This window comes from Pyxicephalus adspersus, chromosome 4, assembly GCF_032062135.1.
Source record: "Pyxicephalus adspersus chromosome 4, UCB_Pads_2.0, whole genome shotgun sequence".
Taxonomy (NCBI): Eukaryota; Metazoa; Chordata; class Amphibia; order Anura; family Pyxicephalidae; genus Pyxicephalus; species Pyxicephalus adspersus.
Genome location: NC_092861.1, coordinates 123,922,865 through 123,939,968, shown reverse-complemented (window position 1 = coordinate 123,939,968; position 17,104 = coordinate 123,922,865). Strand labels below are relative to the sequence as shown.

General features: G+C 38.4%; 1 protein-coding gene across 2 annotated transcripts; it reads left to right on the top strand.

The window, feature by feature from the left end:
* Nucleotides 1-43: 43 nt before the first annotated feature.
* On the top strand, nucleotides 44-15,377 carry LOC140329322 (uncharacterized). Of its 2 annotated transcripts, none has more exons than XM_072409528.1 (8): nucleotides 44-179; nucleotides 3,308-3,702; nucleotides 5,498-5,629; nucleotides 9,323-9,481; nucleotides 9,578-9,693; nucleotides 10,883-10,988; nucleotides 12,990-13,118; nucleotides 15,124-15,377. In XM_072409528.1, the coding sequence occupies exons 2-8, from the start codon at nucleotides 3,439-3,441 to the stop codon at nucleotides 15,169-15,171; spliced, it is 954 nt and encodes a 317-aa protein (XP_072265629.1). In that variant the 5' UTR covers nucleotides 44-179; nucleotides 3,308-3,438; the 3' UTR covers nucleotides 15,172-15,377. The 2 variants fall into 2 exon arrangements, with proteins under 2 accessions (XP_072265629.1, XP_072265630.1); XM_072409529.1 differs by having other exon boundaries at nucleotides 123-201.
* Nucleotides 15,378-17,104: the final 1,727 nt, after the last annotated feature.

Below are 17,104 nucleotides of genomic sequence, written 5' to 3'. Positions count from 1 at the left end.
AAGTAACACTGAAGATGGGAGGTGACGTCACTAAGTTTGGTTGCATCGAGCTTGGTTGCCTTGCCGCAGTGCAGCGACCTCCCTTGTTCAGCGTCTATTCGTCTCATAGCAACGGAGAGAAGGCGGAGCCAGTGTGCGGATTTGTCGGGGGACACACCCTGGGCACCCTATTTCATTCGGTATTTATTGCAGGAAATTGGGGTGAGGAGATGTGTGCAGAGCTATAGGGTGCAGGGTTGGGAGGACTACAAGTCCCAGCATGTTGTAGTGATTTAAATAAATGCATGGTGCATTGTGTAATGCTGGTTATAGGAACATTAGAACACTTGTAATAGATGTATATGGGAAATACATCAAATCATTTATCATCAGGTATAAATCTCATTGGTCAGTGAGTTTTATTTATAGAAATCTATATAGAACTTTTTCAGATTTCAGTAATCTTTCTATGGAGTGACAAATAAAATTACCTTGGCCCCTTAAACCCATTACATCCCTTCCCTCCTACATCTGTGCCAGACCCATCCATCCTTCCCATCGCTCCTCTTCTGCTGCCTCTCTGTGTAGTTCCATTTCACCTTAGAATCAAATTCATCTCCTGTGCTTTGCCTTCAAATGCCTCCACAGGTATTGTCCCACTTACATTTTTGACTTGGTAAAAAGATACTCCCCCTGCCGCTCCCTCTGCTCCTCCAATGACCTACTAATGACTTCCTCACTCATAACCTCATCACACGCACGGATACAAGACTTCTCTAGAGCTGCCCCCACTCTCTGGAATGGTCTTCCTCGTCCTATTTGGCTTGTCCCTACTTTCTGCTCATTAGCACTCAAAATCCATTTTTTCAAGCTTGCCTACCCATCTTCTTCTGTCTTCTGAAACCATCACTACTTCCCACCACTACATATCTCCCATCCTATTGCGTGTAAATTCCCCCACCTACTAGATTGTAAGCTCTTCAGGGCAGGGTCCTCTCCTGTATAACTGTCTGTATCTGTCTTCTATTTGCTACTCCTAATTATTGTACAGCGCTGCGTAATATGTTGTCGTTATATTAATCCTGTTTATTAATAGTAATAATATTAATGTGGATTAGGAAACACACAGAGCCCTTTCACCATATAGTGCTGCATTAATGAATGCGTTGTTACAGCGATTCCTCCTTTTTTTCCATCAAGGACTGTGATAAAAGTTTTCCACTGACCTGGAGAGGGGTCTGTGGAAAAATTGCAAGCTGGCTTACGTAATTGGCTGACTGAAATGACAGCCCACAAGGATTGCTGTGGCCCCGCTCAGCACGGCCCACTGGTACCGGGCATTGGAATTTCGATTGGGGTCATATAAAGGATTATTTTAATGTTTTTAGTGTTGCCTTTACCATGCAATGCATTTTATAAATGCAGCTCATCCTGTATTGCTGTATATGGATTCATGCCAGGGAACCAATGTGAGTGACTGATTGGCTGGCAAGGTGTCAACCGTCGGTGGGATTGCTCGATCCCAAGGCACGGCTGAACCTGCCTCAAAACTTAAAACCAAGTTTTTTGTTTTTTTTTTTGCAATGAACCTTTTTCTCAATCTGATATCCTTGTACACTAACTTTAGCATTAGGAATGACTTATTAAAGCTCTCCAAGGCTAGAGAAGATACACTATTATCAGTGAAGCTGGGTGATCCAGAAAACCTGAAATAGATTTTATAAAAGTAATTCACTATTTATTATTTAATGTTTTCAATCATGGACCACATCCATTCCAGGTTTGCTGGATCACCCACCTTCACTGATAAAAGTGTAACCACTCCAGCCTTGGAGAGCTTTTTTAAATCAGGTCATAGAATCCAATTATAAGACTTTTAGGTCAAAGTCTTCACAGATGTACATGAAATCTGTAATCCAGAAGCTGCAAATGGGAAAAAAATACTATTAGGTGGTTAGAACCAAACATCAGACAATTTTGGATGGTCGTTTTAAAGCTTAATGCACCATGTAGTACACCACCTAAAAGCATATTTGTAAGTTTTGTTTTACTTGCCAAGCGATTTGTAATTCTGTTCAGCCACCTTTGTAAACCAGACATAACAGCCAGATTACATTTTTTTTCTATACGGCATTAAAGCAATGCATCCTGGTCCCTGAGTACCACTGCCTTCTAACTGGATGGTGAAGGAGAAGTAGGGCACTGACGGGGCCATTTCTGTGCTATTAAGTCCTGTAGTCATAAAAACCATGAATCTGTATTGGCTCATTGGGCTGCTCCTCCCTTACTGTGCTGCTGTACAGAAGAATATTTATCCTTAGATCTCTAAAGATGATTCAATAAATGAATACCAGTTAAATCCTTACTACTTCCCACCACTCCATATATCCCCTCCTATTGTGTGTTACTTCCCCCACCTCCTAGATTGTAAGCTCTTCGGGGCAGGATCCTCTCCTCCTATGTCACTGTCTGCATCTGTCTGTCATTTGCAAATCCTATTTAATGTACAGCGCTGCTTAATATGGTGCGCTATATAAATCCTGTCTATTAATATTAGTGTTATTAATAATAATAATATTAAATGTTTATTATATATTTCCTTTTTTATTATTATTATTATTACACAATTTTTTTATAGCGCCTACATATTACTCAGCACTTTACAAGTGCTATCCCTCATAGGGGCTCCATCCCCATTATTCTCCTTTGTTTTAATATAAACATTACTGGCCCAAGTGGTATTTCTCTGTGTTCCTGAAGTTTTCCATTCTATCAATATAGAAGATACAATAGGCATGTTGTATTCCCATTGCCCGCAATCCCCCCCACAAACCCAATCTGCTGACAGCATATACAGACCGCTGTGGAAGAATGGATTTTTTAAAACCTAAACTAGCAGATAGCAGAACAAACTTCTACTTACTCCAAAGTGAAAGGACTCAGGCCTGGCAACTCAGACACCCAGTGCCACAATAAAGTAACCCTGTGCTTTGCTCAGCAAACAAAAGTTGGCTTTTATTCAACCCATCATCCCCTTCAGTATCTACTTTTTATTTCTTTATTCAAGGACACTTCGATCAGCTTCTGGTAGCATAGCAGTTCGTTTGGATAGGGAGCCATTTGACAGCCATTGGCTAGTCACAGTGCACTGTCACAGGTGTGATAGGTTCCAGGATGACCTGTAGGGACTTGGACTCCTGGTAGCTGGAATTGACGTCACTGAGCAGTTTGTGTGATCATTGGAAGCCTTTTTATCTACTATAATAAAGGGAAACTTAGTACCTAGTATGGATATTTTATACTTACAGCACCTTTTCTTTCTTCATAGTGGGAACCATTCTACCAATTTCAAGTCCTGGATCATCCACATTACTAGTAACAATGCAATATTCTACAAGCAACGTAACTATAATTGAATGTTTAAGTGTTAGAATCAGCTGAATCTCCCCGTGTGCCAAAATGACAGCCAGGCTTAAAAGGAGCCCAAGAATAAATGGACCAATACCATCAGAACCGGAGCCCATGACTCATTTACGTCACTCATTTTGTATGAACAGGACAAACAAGTCAGAAAGTCTTCCCAGCATTGCAGGGATTGGTTTGGGGGTTCAAGATACAAGATCAATGACTATCGTGCCTTTTGGTAAAGCAGCAAAAAGTGTTTCCAGCATTGTGCCAATTGAGAAGCCATCACGCAAGTCCACCGTCAGCAAATCCATTCAGGTACAGATTTTTCTTGGCTTTGCTTCCTGTTTAATATACTAATGTTCTGGGATGTTGTCTCTTGGTAATAAAGTTAATGGCTGTGTTCTTCAGTCTGAGGAGCACTCAATAAACTTGACAGTAATATAAAGGGCTACATGACTTTGTATTTTTTTGCTGCTTGTATATAGAAATTTGCTTGACTTCTAAACTGTATCATATCATATTTATTTATGTTTATTTTACAATCTATGTGTTCTAATCTAGTTGTTGATTTTGTCAAATCTAGAGATTTATAATTAAAATAAATTTGTTACAATTTAAGCCATAATTTTTAAGCTCTTAGGGACTCTTCTGTGTCACTGTCTGTATCTGTCTGTCATTTGCAACCCCTATTTAATGTACAGCGCTGCGTTAGCGCTATATAAATCCTGTGTTTTATTATTAAGATTATTATTATTAATAATATTAATAATATTTTTAATAATGCTTTTTTTTGCAATATAATCATGCAGTACACAAGTAACAATCTGATTATACAACCTACATGCAAGCTATTTTTAGTTTTAGCTAAAAAATGTACAGTTTAGGACATATTATTTTTTTTTAGGTTTCTGGTAGTGACCAGATAAAACATTTTAGTTATATGTTGTTTCAATGAATTGCCATTTAAAGCATGTGCATTGCAACCTCAACACGCTAAGGCAATGTACATGCACTTGCAGCATTTTGCAATGCATGGCAGCATGCTACTCTGCATTTTGCATAGTTGCATTGGGCTTGATTTAATTAAGCTCTCCAAGGCTTGAGAGGATACACTTCCATCTGTGCTGGGTGATCCAGCAAACCTGTATTGAATTTGGTCCAGGATTGAAAGCATTTGCTTCCTACTTAGGAAATCCAGTGCAGGTTTACTGGATCACCCAGCTTCAGTGATGAAAGTGTATTCTCTCCAGCCTTGTAGGGCTTTAATGAATCAAGCCTATTGTCAGGAGCAGTTTCTAGAGCTAGGCCCCCACTCTGTGCCATGCTGTCAAGACACAGGCTTCTTTTCTTAGACTATGGCTGTTTGAAAAAAAAAACACACTGTAATATATTGAGCACCTTATTGTTTTCAATGAAACTGAGGATTTAAATAAGCAACTTTAATTCCAACCTTTTAAGCAACTTTAATTCCAAAGGTGATGCATGGATAAGTGCACTTTTGGTGGCTTCCTTAAAGGGTTCTGTTAGGGACTGTTAAGCTACATACACATGTGCAATAACTGTCGTTGAAAAGGATCTTTCACGACTTGTTTCAGAACTGCACGATGCATGAACGATTGCTGTACATACAGCACCATTCTGCTCTATGGAGAGGGGAGGGGGAGAATGACGGAGCCACACCCTGCTGCGTGCTCTCCCCTCTCTTTACTTCCATTACGATTGTTCGTCGTTCATCGTCCGTGGATCCGCCAGGACGGTCGTTCGGATGATAGACGACGGGCGCTGTACACACGCCAGATTCTCGTCTGATATCGGCCATGAACCGATCGGATGAGAACCGTTGGACATGTGTACGCAGCCTTAGACTGAGGATAGGCTGAGGAGGGTAAACTAACCTTCAAGTTTGGGGGTACGATTGCTAAGTAGGTATTTATCTGGTGGGGAGGGATGGGTTAGCATAGCAGAGGGCAGCAAAAAGAATAAGTGTGCTTATCACAAGATACTGTTTCTTGATCTTTTTGCTAAACTATGCGTGCATACCAATATATAATATCACAGATCAAAGCATGGACGAACTCTATTGGCATAACTATGATCTACTTTATTTCAGGTATCATCTGACGAGGAAAATGCATTACTGTTAAAATTAGAAGCTTTGCAAAAGGAAAATCTGCTTCTAAGATCATCTGTAAAAGAAAAAGAGGATATGGTGGAAGAACTTAATAAAACCATTAAGAATAAGGTACGATTTCATCAATAATTAAAAAATCTCCAAAGCCAAAGTAAGTGATATTTTCCACCAGCCTCCGATTTCTAAATCTTTTTTAGATTTTGAAAGCTAGTGAATAGTTTTGTGTTTTTTGTTTAGATTCGGGCTAATTGCAAAGTTGGCCTGAATGTTTGACACAGTTAGTAACTTAATTGATCTGTCTTGATACAGAGCAGTCAGCTTCTTTACCCCTGTGTACAATTACTCAACCCCACAGCTACTGTTAGTAAATAATATGCTATTGAAGAAAACAGTGATGAACATTTTGATATGGGCGGCAGTCATCAGGTGGCAGGGGAGCTACTGCCATATTCAGGAAGTAAGAATGTTCGCCACCGTATGAGGAGGCCCATTCCCTAAAGAAATTCAGCTAAATGCTTACAAACCTTAGAAATAGCGATGAGTGCACTGCTGTCCACTAACTACCTTAAAGGGCTCCAAAATGTTGAATGTTAACCTCTGTTGCTAGAACCAAGACAAGGTATATACAAGCAACTAATTCCTTATCTAAGAAAGTATCTGAAAAAGTAGTCTGTGATGCCTAAATCAACCAGTCATTGTCCATGTTTATGTTTTAACTAGTACCAGAAAGAGAACATTTGACTTCCTATTTTTTAGATCTTCTTTCAGTACTTTTAATACATTAGATTCCCTGGAAGCAGCATCTGTACTCCAATTTGACCTTGTGGCCCAGTATCCCTATCAACTTCTAAGGAGCCAATAAAGCATTTCAGGTTCACATCTATATAAACCCAATCATTTAAATATCTGATAAACTTACATTTCTTTTTTATTTACTTTGCAGCTTTTATTAAAATATTGGTGGTCCTGCCATGTAATGTACGTTTTTTAAAAAAATGATTGTTCAGGCATTGTTTTGCTAATTTTATAGGGTGAAAACAGTTTGTCCCTATCTTCTAATTGTGCTACTGTGTTAGCAGTTACAACAAACATTTCACATGCATTGTTCACTGTTGCCATAATCTGGAAATAAAGAATACTGTATGTACACTTTAATTATTTGTGGACACTGAATGTCCTACACACACCAACAAATCTTTATACATTATATATTGTAAACAAGGCAGCCTTTGTGAATACAGCATCTATTTTAGTTACTGTGTTGTAAAAAAAAAACTTTCAAACACACTGGGCCTGATTTATTAACGCTCGCCAAGACTGGAGAGGATACACTTTCATCAGTGAAGCTGGGTGATCCAGCAAACCAGGAATAGATCTGGTCCAGGATTGAAAACATTTGCTAACAAATAGCAGCCTTGGAGAGCTTTAATAAATCAGACCCAGTGTGTATAAAAACTAATCAAAAGGGATATACAAATTAATGTTGTTACTTTTGTATTTACACTGTTTCGTGCATCTGCAGGTTTAGGGCCATTTCATATGACCAGGCTGTTGCTGCCAGGTCATAATATTTAAGTATCTGCCAATTTGAAGTGTGGGTATTTTGTAGTATTACAAAATAGAGAAGAATTAGATTACTGCCACTCAGGTAGGTACGAAGCTTCTTTTATAAGCTGACATTTTTTGGATTTCCTAATAACCATGAGACAGGGTTGTTCATTGGAAAATAGTTTCCCTTTAAATGTCAGGCTGTTTCTATGGTGAAAGACTTATTTGTTTACAAGCCCGCTAATATCTCGAGGTCAGATCGAGCTGTGATTTGCTTTAAAGTTTTGTTTTTGTTTCAAGAGCCAAATAAGAAAGAGCAAAGTAACAGGCTGTCTCACAGATTCATTAGTACCGTCAGCCAAAACTGATTTTTTTTTTTATTATGAAAAGCTTTCAAGTGTTGGGACATTTATGGAACATACCATTCATTTTTTTTTCATTAATCATTATTTGGAATTATGCCATTCAGAACTTACATCAATATTGCACAGCTTGTCACATTCATTAGTAGGATGCCTTCAAGAAACCAACGTTTTATTTTTAATAAACATTTTCAAACTATTTTGCTGCCATGTAATGCTGGCTAATGGTCTTTAGCTCTGATTCATCACGTTGCTGTACACGGCTAAATTAAATGTTTGCCCTTTTTTAAGTGAGGTCAGGTCTTTTAATCAGTTCTAATATTAGGGATGAAGACTGGGAAAAAGAAAATGACTGCAACAATAAGAAATCTTTACATAGCCATGGATGGCCCCTTACTTGTCATATGAACGATAAAGTATACAGTATATCTAACTTGTAACAGTTACTATTGTAGAAGAAAAATGCTTTATCCCTTTTGCAATAAAACAAGCTTACCTTCTGTAATTTGCGGTACCAAGAATGAATTAACCCTTGTATGTGCGTCATTCTGGCCTGGCCAATCAAGACAGCCAAAACCCGTACCCAGAATAGAACCAGGTGAAGATCTGTTTTCAGTAAATGAAGTCACATAGATGGACATGTAATTTGAAATATAATATAAGTAAGAGACCAACAGCAATAGTAATTATAGTAGGGGTTCCTTGAAGACATGAAAGTTATTTCAAGGGGTACCCCATGTTAAAAATGTTGGGAAACATTGGGTTGGTCTGTTAATTCATAACTTTACTTGTAAAGCTGCATGCACAGCTCAGTTTGCATTTTCAGCACACCTCAGGGTAAATGAACCCCTTTCATACTTAGAAGTTACATCATTGCACCCTGGGCTGTCAAATGGCCAAAGGTCCCAAACCTGGGATGTCATACCAACTTAGGGGCAGGGCAAGGTGAATTTAGTTCAGATTTAAAGGAAGTAGAGAAATAATAGATTTTCTTACAGGATTGTATTTTTATTTTATTCATAGTTAAACCTTAAGTTTAAGGATAGGTCACCTTAGTCACTTTCACCTGTGAAGTGCTTAATCATATGGATATTTTCACAGTTCAGTCACTGGTTAAATGTATATAGAAAAGAAGAAATCAACTTCTAACTCCATCTGCTAATTATTGAACCAGCAACTACTAGAGATGGTCAATGTGTATCAGAAAATTAGACTTTTATGCAAATCATACTGGACAAATTGCACTGACTTCAAACTGAGACAATCGTATGTATAAAATATAGCCTTTTATTGGCTCAATTTCACAGTAATTTGCATAAAAGTTTATTTTTCTTCATAACATTGACCATTTCTAAGCAACTCAATAAAACAGAAGATGAAGTGACCAGCACTCCAAAATAAAGGATTTTTTCTTTTTTTGTGAAAGCAGTGTCTCAACATGTTTGAAAACCAACTTTTCGGGGCCACGCAGGGTACTTTCTATAAGGCAATAATAATAATAATAATAATAATAAAGGCAATATAGTGACATTTCTAACTAATCATTACCTTAATCTACAGCCTTAGGGGTAAAACCAGGGACTAGTCCTTTGCTTTCTGCTTGACTTTTGGGCACAATTTCCGCAATGCATTTCTTCCCTGACAGATTCTCCTTAATCAGTACATTTTGCATACCAACAAACATGGACCTTTATTGCTGGGCACGGTTGAAAAATAATGCAAAAATGATTCTGAATTGTTGTTGTTGACACAGCAGTTTTCTTACATAACCTCCTATGTTATTTTATAAGACATAATGATGGATTTTATGAATGTTTAAATGTAACACCCATTTTATTTCAGTGTGTAACTGGCTTGGCTTTAATTCTAAAACAACACTGTTCTATCTCTGCAGACATTGCAGTTTGCCAAAGACATTGAACTTGAAGTAAACAGCCATAAAACAACCAGGCAGTTGCTGGACAAAAGCCAGAGGTTAGTGGAAGAGAAAGAACAGCTCCTGAAAGATAACATTCTGCATTATGAAAATGTCAATAGAGAACTGCAGAGTCAGGTGGGTGCAATGGATATCCAACACTTAAAATATCTTCTCAAGTTCTTATGGCTTGAAAACGTAAATTAACGTGACATCTTCTGTGTCTTATGAAAGCATGAAGAGACAATGGCAGCACTTCGGGAGCAAAGCCAAGCAGAGGTCAGCATCAGAGATGAAAAGATCCATAAACTGAAGCAGCAAATCTCCGAACTTTTCAAAGACAAGTCATGGTACATTTACCCCTGCATATGTGACCTTTACATGTGCTTCTAACACTTGTGTAATGATACTAATTAAGAGGTAGACAATTTCATCTATGAGTTTACCATTGAAAATAAAAATGTGATAAATTTCCAATACCCAGGGCCAAATAAAAATTGTGAATAGGGATAAGTGGAGTGACATGGCTAATATTGCAACATAACTTTCTAATTTTTACAAAGAGGAACTCTCAATTTGTTTGAGCTGCTTAGATATTTTTTTCTTAAAAAAGAGTAGATGGTTCATTTTTTTTAAAGTGATGGGAGGTGTTTAAAGTAATTGTGTTTATTATCATTTTTATCATTAAAATGAACACAAAAAGTTTAACTCATCATATGACATGCAAACACCTTTAATTTATATCAGATGAAAAGGAATCTCAAAAGTCACATCTTCTCGGGTGCATGACTGCAGGGATAGAGGGTAGGAAGTGACATGATGTAAAAGCAGTGGGAAGATGCATTTTCTACCTTGCATTCCAGAGGGCCATCCCAGTGCATTGACAGTCAGGCTCTGATTAAATATTTCAATCAAGTTGAACAGGGCAGGCAGGATGTGTGCCAGAAAAGTAGATTATAGGAGAACAGGCATGCAAGGATATACATTCATGTTAGGGTTTTGGAGGTATTGGGTTACAAACTGAATATAAGTGTTAAAAATAGAACTTTTAAGGAGTAGAGTAAAGTTCATCTAAATCTAAGAACAAAAATATATACCAATTACAATTTATCAGTTCTTAGATGATTCTTAGGTGATGATTCAATTGATTCAATAGACTTTATTTTCAGCTAATAATCCAGCCTGTAGTATTCTTTCGATGTTAGGGTGGCTAAACTCACTGTATTTGTGGAGACGGAATGTTACCCAGTCTTGGGCATGTTTACCTTGGTCCTATTGATTCATATAGGGAGACCTGTACTCAGCAGAACCGCTGGAGACTGACATCTGCCACCAGTATCTAAAAATCAGGCTGTGGTGCTCAAGTAATTTATGTTAGTCACTATGGGGAATGACTACTGTTTAGTTCTTTTTTTCATTTTTTTTCCACTGTAAAAATTCAACAATGTGTGTAAAGATAAATTAATATTCTGTAAATATACTGCTTACTGGCTGGAATCTGTACTTAAATGTATCTTTGTTTTTCTTTCATTTCTCCAGGGAACATCAGAAGCAAATGGAAGACCTTCAGAAGGAAATAAGTCGATTAGCAGAGGAGGCTCAGTTGCTTCGTGCACAGCGGAAGAGAGATAGCATTTCCAGACAAGTGAGATTATTAGCTGTCCTGTATCTCTGGTGTTACTGTATAGGGTGTAATAAGAATTATGATAAACAAACCAAGATATTCTGTACCCCAGCTCTGCTATAAGATCCCCAAAAGAAATCTGCCAGTACCATGATCAGGATAATCTGTCTCCGTAGGGAAGATTTGTGGGGATTACAGCAGGCAAAGCAGACTAATCCACTGCTTCAATTAAGATTTTACGTTTTTCTTATAAAGTCACAGACATGCTGGAAGACATTGTGTCAGTTGTTACTAGCTTTGCATTCTTAAAAAGGGTGATCCAGCTTGCTAAAATCTCAAAAATACCAAAACAGGCCCATTGTTTGTAGTGCCTTGAAACCATCTTGAAATAACATGACTTTGTAGGTATTTAATTGTAGTGATGAGATTAACTGGGGATAACTCTCTTACTCATTCAGTATGGTTGAAGCATCGTTGAAGATGCTTTAAAGATGCAGAATGGTAAATAGAGGGTTCCCTACTAGCTGCGTTCTTGTCTAGTTTGAATTAATTTAGGTTTTCAGTAAGCAGTGTCTGTATCTAGATTAGCAAAAGTTTTGTCATGGTAATGAGAGGTGGGGTGGCGGAACCTCTGTGTCACCAGCCCACTTGGCCTCTTGCTTCAGCAGTGCACCCCACAAAGAATGATGGACTGGTGGTGCCCAGGTTGCAGCCTCTATATATGCAGGGGCTGGTAACTGCTGAATGGATAAGACCAATGTGTGGCACAGGAGCGAAAGGCAAAAGAGGGCAGACAACAATCAAGAGCAGTCAGACAGGCCAAGTTTGGTATAGCAATAAGTCAGAGCAGGATCAGGAAATGCAGACCTGGAAGCCTGATCAGAAAAGAACCTGGAAGCAGAGCCTAAAAAAACTTGTTGTTCAGGCAACATCCTGTTGCCAGTTGCTTCCTTATACAGGGGAGATCATGTGATGAATGGAGACCATGTGACCTTCAGGTATCTGAACCAACCACCAGAGGGAGTGCTGGAGAAGAGGCAGTTAGGGTGGTGTTTACTTCAGAGGACTAGAACAAACGTGCTCCAACTTCTGGTGGAAATGTAAAGGGGCAGCTCTTAGAGAGTCACATAATCTAGACTGGAAAGTAACCAGAGAATGGGATTTCTTAGCAGGGGAGTGCAAGGTGGATGACATAGAAGAGGAGAAAGATCTCTTGGTCCTTCAGGGATCTGTGAGAGGTTCATTGCAGTTTTAGTGAAGTAACAACCTTCTTTAAGAGATGAATGCATTATAGTGTGTAAAGGCTGAGCAGTCAAATAGACCTACATCTTTTGTTTCCAATACCACACACAAATAGTTCCAATTTATGCACTGTGCTGCTTTGAAACCCATATGTATGAAAGTGTGCTGGTATTATGCTGCTATTCAGAAAAAAACAATTGTCAAAGGTTAGTGTAAATTGTGCTAAATCTCTTTTTATGGCATTGGGACCATAGCAGGCACCCATCACTTAGGCTATGTAGATACATACTATAATTGTCTTTGGAAAGGTTCTTTTATCGTCCTTTACAATGACTGCACGATGCATGAACGAGTGCTGTACATACAGCACCGTTCTTCTCTATGGAGAGGGGAGGGGAAGAATGACGGAGTGGCACCCCGCTGTGCTCTGTCTCCCTTCACTTGCATTACATTCGTTCGTCGTCCATGGATCCGCCAGGACAGTCGTTTGGACGATGGATGACAAGTGCTGTACACATGTAAGAGTCTAGTTTGATATTGGCCCTGAGCCGATTATCGAATGAGAACAATTGCACGTGTGTACCTAGCCTTAGAAAACAGGAAACGAAAAGTAAGTGCAAGGCACGTGCAAGTTTCAGACAAAAGAATTAAGAGATAAGCGCCTGCAATGCAGGTTTCTGAGATCTTTGCAATGTTTATAACTGACACAAAGAGAACAGTTTTTTTTTGTGCGTGACTCTTTTGTGCACGTTTTTAAATATGTTACATGTATTGGTATAGGAGTGTGAAAAGTGCAAGTCCTTGATGGCTGCATTGGAAGACAGCAAGATACAAATCAAACTAAAGATCAGAACAATTGAGGAGCTTCAATCACTGTGCCAAAGATTTGGAAATCAGCTGCAGGAGCAAGTATGTCTTATCATGTTATTACATCTGCTAAATCCAGATACTTATCTAGAAGTACTGACTAAATATGAGGACAGAACTATTTTTATAAATGTGTTAAATTTGCCAAACACACCAAAAGCATTATTATTACACAGTATTTATATAGCGCTGACATAATACGCAGCGCTGTACAAAGTCCATAGTCACGTTACTAGCTCACAATCTAATGCCAGTCATATGTCTTTAATATAGTCTAAGGTCAATTTTGGGAGGAAGCCAATTAACCAATTAGCATGTCTTTTGAAATGTGGGAGGAAACCAGAGTACCCGAAGGAAATCCACGCAAACACAGGGAGAACCCGCAAATTCCATGTAGATAGTGCACAGGCCGGGATTCGAACATGGGACCAAGTAATAACCACTGAGCCAACGTGCTGCCCACTTATGTCACCATTCCTTTAATAATTATTAAACGAGTCCCTACCACATGTTCTGGTGACTACCATACATTTTTGGATTTCCCATCACTTTTTCTCCTGGTCATAAGAACTAACATGGAGGTTACATTTTCTCCACTTATGGTTCCAAACCTTTCACAGACTATTCAAATTTTTTTTCTTGAAGTGTATTTAGCTGTTTAATGGCAACAGTTCCCCCTGCCATACAACAACACCACCAAGACAAGGATAGGCATGTGGCTTGATTTTGTTAGTTTTGGTATTGTGAGAAAGAAAAAATAAGTGGTGAAATATTAGAGCAAAGCTTCACTTCTTTACCCACTTTCAAAATATTGTTGACTATGTTCAGACTGAAAGTTTTCTATGACTTTCTACTCTTGCCACCAGATCATGAATTGCAAGATAAAATATAACCCAGACGGAAACACTATCCCTTCCTCTCTCTTGGCCATGACTCAAACTCTAAAGGCAAATGGTCAGCATAACAGACAATTTACATTCAACGGACTATTACATTCAAAACAATGGTCAATTTCTCTCCCAATAGGCAATCATACTTGTAATTTTTAAAATACTTTTGGACTATACTTCTCTAACTATAATATGTTAACCAAGGTCTACAGCTTACAGTGACGAGAGGCCTTTTCTGTTACAATGTTTTGAAAGCATACATTTGAATTTTGAAAATGCAATACAAATGTGTTAATGTTCTGTCTAAAGACACCTTGGCTGTTTTGGGTTTTATTGACTATGTATAGAGGAGATGTAGCTGTCATCTTTGAAAATACAAAATACACAACGAAGTGGGAGTTTTTGCTTTACAGGATGGCTGTCCATCCCCAGCCCTTGGGGCCACAAGATTAGTTCCTGATATAAACAGTCATTTTCTGATATTGTAAGCCACATCTTAATAAATGTACTGCTTTCCATTAGAGAATTACTGTCAAACGATGTTTAATCATTTTAGATTACTTATTTCTTAGCATCACCTTTATTGCTGTGTACTGAAAATACGGTGGCCATCAACAAAAATTTAATTTTAAGCTACATACACATTAATTTTGGGATGATCAGAACCGCTTGTTTCTTTCTATCTATGGTAGGGTTTATGTTGATGGACATCTTTGTTACACTCTATTTTCTATTAATACATAGATACATCTAGGTTTGAATGGAACATGCAGCGTGCTGAATGTCAGTGTACCCAGAATCAAGGTTCAGGCACTAGCAGGAGCCACCCATGATCCCAAAACACACACAATACAAAACAAAGCATTCAGATAGCTTCTATTACCCCAAAAAACGTTATTACTTTGAGCAATGTGCTGATCAAAGTGTCGTTGAGGATCTCCCAATTTTGTCTCTGCACGTAAAAGGGGTATTTGTTGTGGTCCTTGTTTGAACAGCACTCGACTTGTACCAGCTTTGCATCATACTCAAGTAAATATGGTTGAATTAAAATGTTCATGAAAGTTCAAGTTTTTATTGCTATACTCTAGAATATATGTATAATATATATGATAACATGATTGCTTGTTGTATTGAGATATTCATGTGTTTGTTTTTAGGAGAAATTACAGAAATTGCTTGTGGACAAAAACAGAGATGTGAAATAGCCAGCAAGAGCACTTGTGCTGCAAGACTATACTTTACTTAAAAGATGTTACTTCTGTAACTGGTGGTGTCACTGCTGGAATCACAGGATCGTCCCATGCTACAGTTTACAGAGCTTCATTATGATTTTTTTTACAATCACTTTATTTTTAATCCCTAAATTCTAATTCATTATAAAAAAAAATAATAAAAATTGTATTGCTCAGTATGTGCTTTTCACTATTGCGTTTGCTATAGGACTTTTGGAAAGTGCAAACTACATTTTTCGTTTGTATGGGTTGATTTCAGGATTTGCTTAAAACAGAACTAAAGTTCAATGTTTAGGAATCCATGATCAGGCAGGTTATTATTGCCGATATGGGCAGGCAATGTCCCTTCTGCAAAAATCTTCCCTACCAGCCTGATCACTCGCTGTAACTGTAAAAACGCTTTGGTTGCCAGAATACCCGGCAATCCCAGCTTCCGCTGTGCTTGCTGGAGATGAATGAACTCCTGCGCAATGTCATCCCACCCTGGCCAATCACAGTGGTTGAAGATCATCTACAGCAGTGATTTTTTACCAGTGTGCCGTGAGAGATCTTCAGGTGTACCGTGGGAAATTATCCAATCACTATTGTCGAGTGTCTGTTCTGTAGTGACTGGAGTAATGTAATACTCTTGCATGTCAGAGGGTGGCAGTCATTTTGTAACATTTTTGATTTGTGGTGTGCCGCAGGATTTTTTCAGTGTAAAAAATTTGCCGAGGCTCAAAAAAGGCTGAAAAACACTTATCTACACGAAGAGAAAAAAGATGTCGGCGCCTGGCAATTCTGACTTCTCCTGCACGCCTACTTTGAGGTTACATCATCCCATCCCAACCAGTCAAAATGACTGAAGATTATCGACAGGAAGAAAAGAAAGAAGATGGCGGCACCCCTTGAGGCACCTGGGACAGGCAGTATCGCAGGTTTGGTACCACATTATGTCAAGGATCCAATATCCCATGAAAATGCATTACTGCACCAGATTTAGAATCCTCACAGCTTTCCTAGGAAAAGACTGTCACATTACCGCAGCTGGTATGAGCACAAGTGAAAGGAAAATATTCAATTTTCTCCAAATGTTTCTCATTTACATTTCTTTTGTGGGTAGGGAGGAACTAGGCGTTGGGTAAACAAAACAAATGCACTGCCAGTTGAAAAGCGTTTTTGATACATTTTCATACTTGTGTAGACTATATAATGATTGTCTGCAAAAAGCTCCAAAACTGCCATTTACATGTAAAGTCTGTTTTAACGCTTTTACACTATAAACATAAGAAATATTATATACAACAAAAAGGCACAAAGGCAATGTACTTGTATTACTAATGTTGCCCAGTTTTGGAGCTGTCAGATTTTTGCAGTGAATCCTTAACCAGTTTGGATCCATTAAATAATCTACACTGGAATTAAATGGTTTCAAAAATGCTTTTCCAACTGGCACTGCAGTTGTTTTGTTTAATTGCTACCTCAATTTCAATTGTCTGGTTGCTTGAAACTTTAAAAATAGGTGGCAGCCAGTTGTGGCTGCAAGCAAAATGAAAGAGAAAAACTAGAAATGACAATGTGCAGTACACTACACAGGAGACGCTGCTCTATCCCAGCCACCCTGTGCAACTCTGCACGATACAAATTACAGGCCATTGTCAGGGTGCATCAGCACATATACACATCATCCCATCATGGAATATACTGTTTCCGGCACTTTACCTCGCAAGCATGACAATACCCCTGAGGAAGCCTATAGCGGGTGAAATATGCCGGGTTAAAAGCTGTTGCACGTATTGCGATTGATCATTGTAAACTAGGATTATGCTGAACTTTACGGGTACCCAACAAGCCCTCAAATTATTGCCACAGTTATACCTTTTTACACCAAAACCCCCCTTTTGTCTATTTTTACATGTTATTTGCA

Bases quoted from the DNA above. Each gene is read 5' to 3' on its own strand.
- LOC140329322 (XM_072409528.1), top strand. From the start codon at position 3,439: ATGACAGCCAGGCTTAAAAGGAGCCCAAGAATAAATGGACCAATACCA. The intron at 5,630-9,322 runs GTACGATTTCAT...CTATCTCTGCAG, and splicing joins ATAAAACCATTAAGAATAAG to ACATTGCAGTTTGCCAAAGA. The intron at 9,694-10,882 runs GTACATTTACCC...TCATTTCTCCAG, and splicing joins CTTTTCAAAGACAAGTCATG to GGAACATCAGAAGCAAATGG.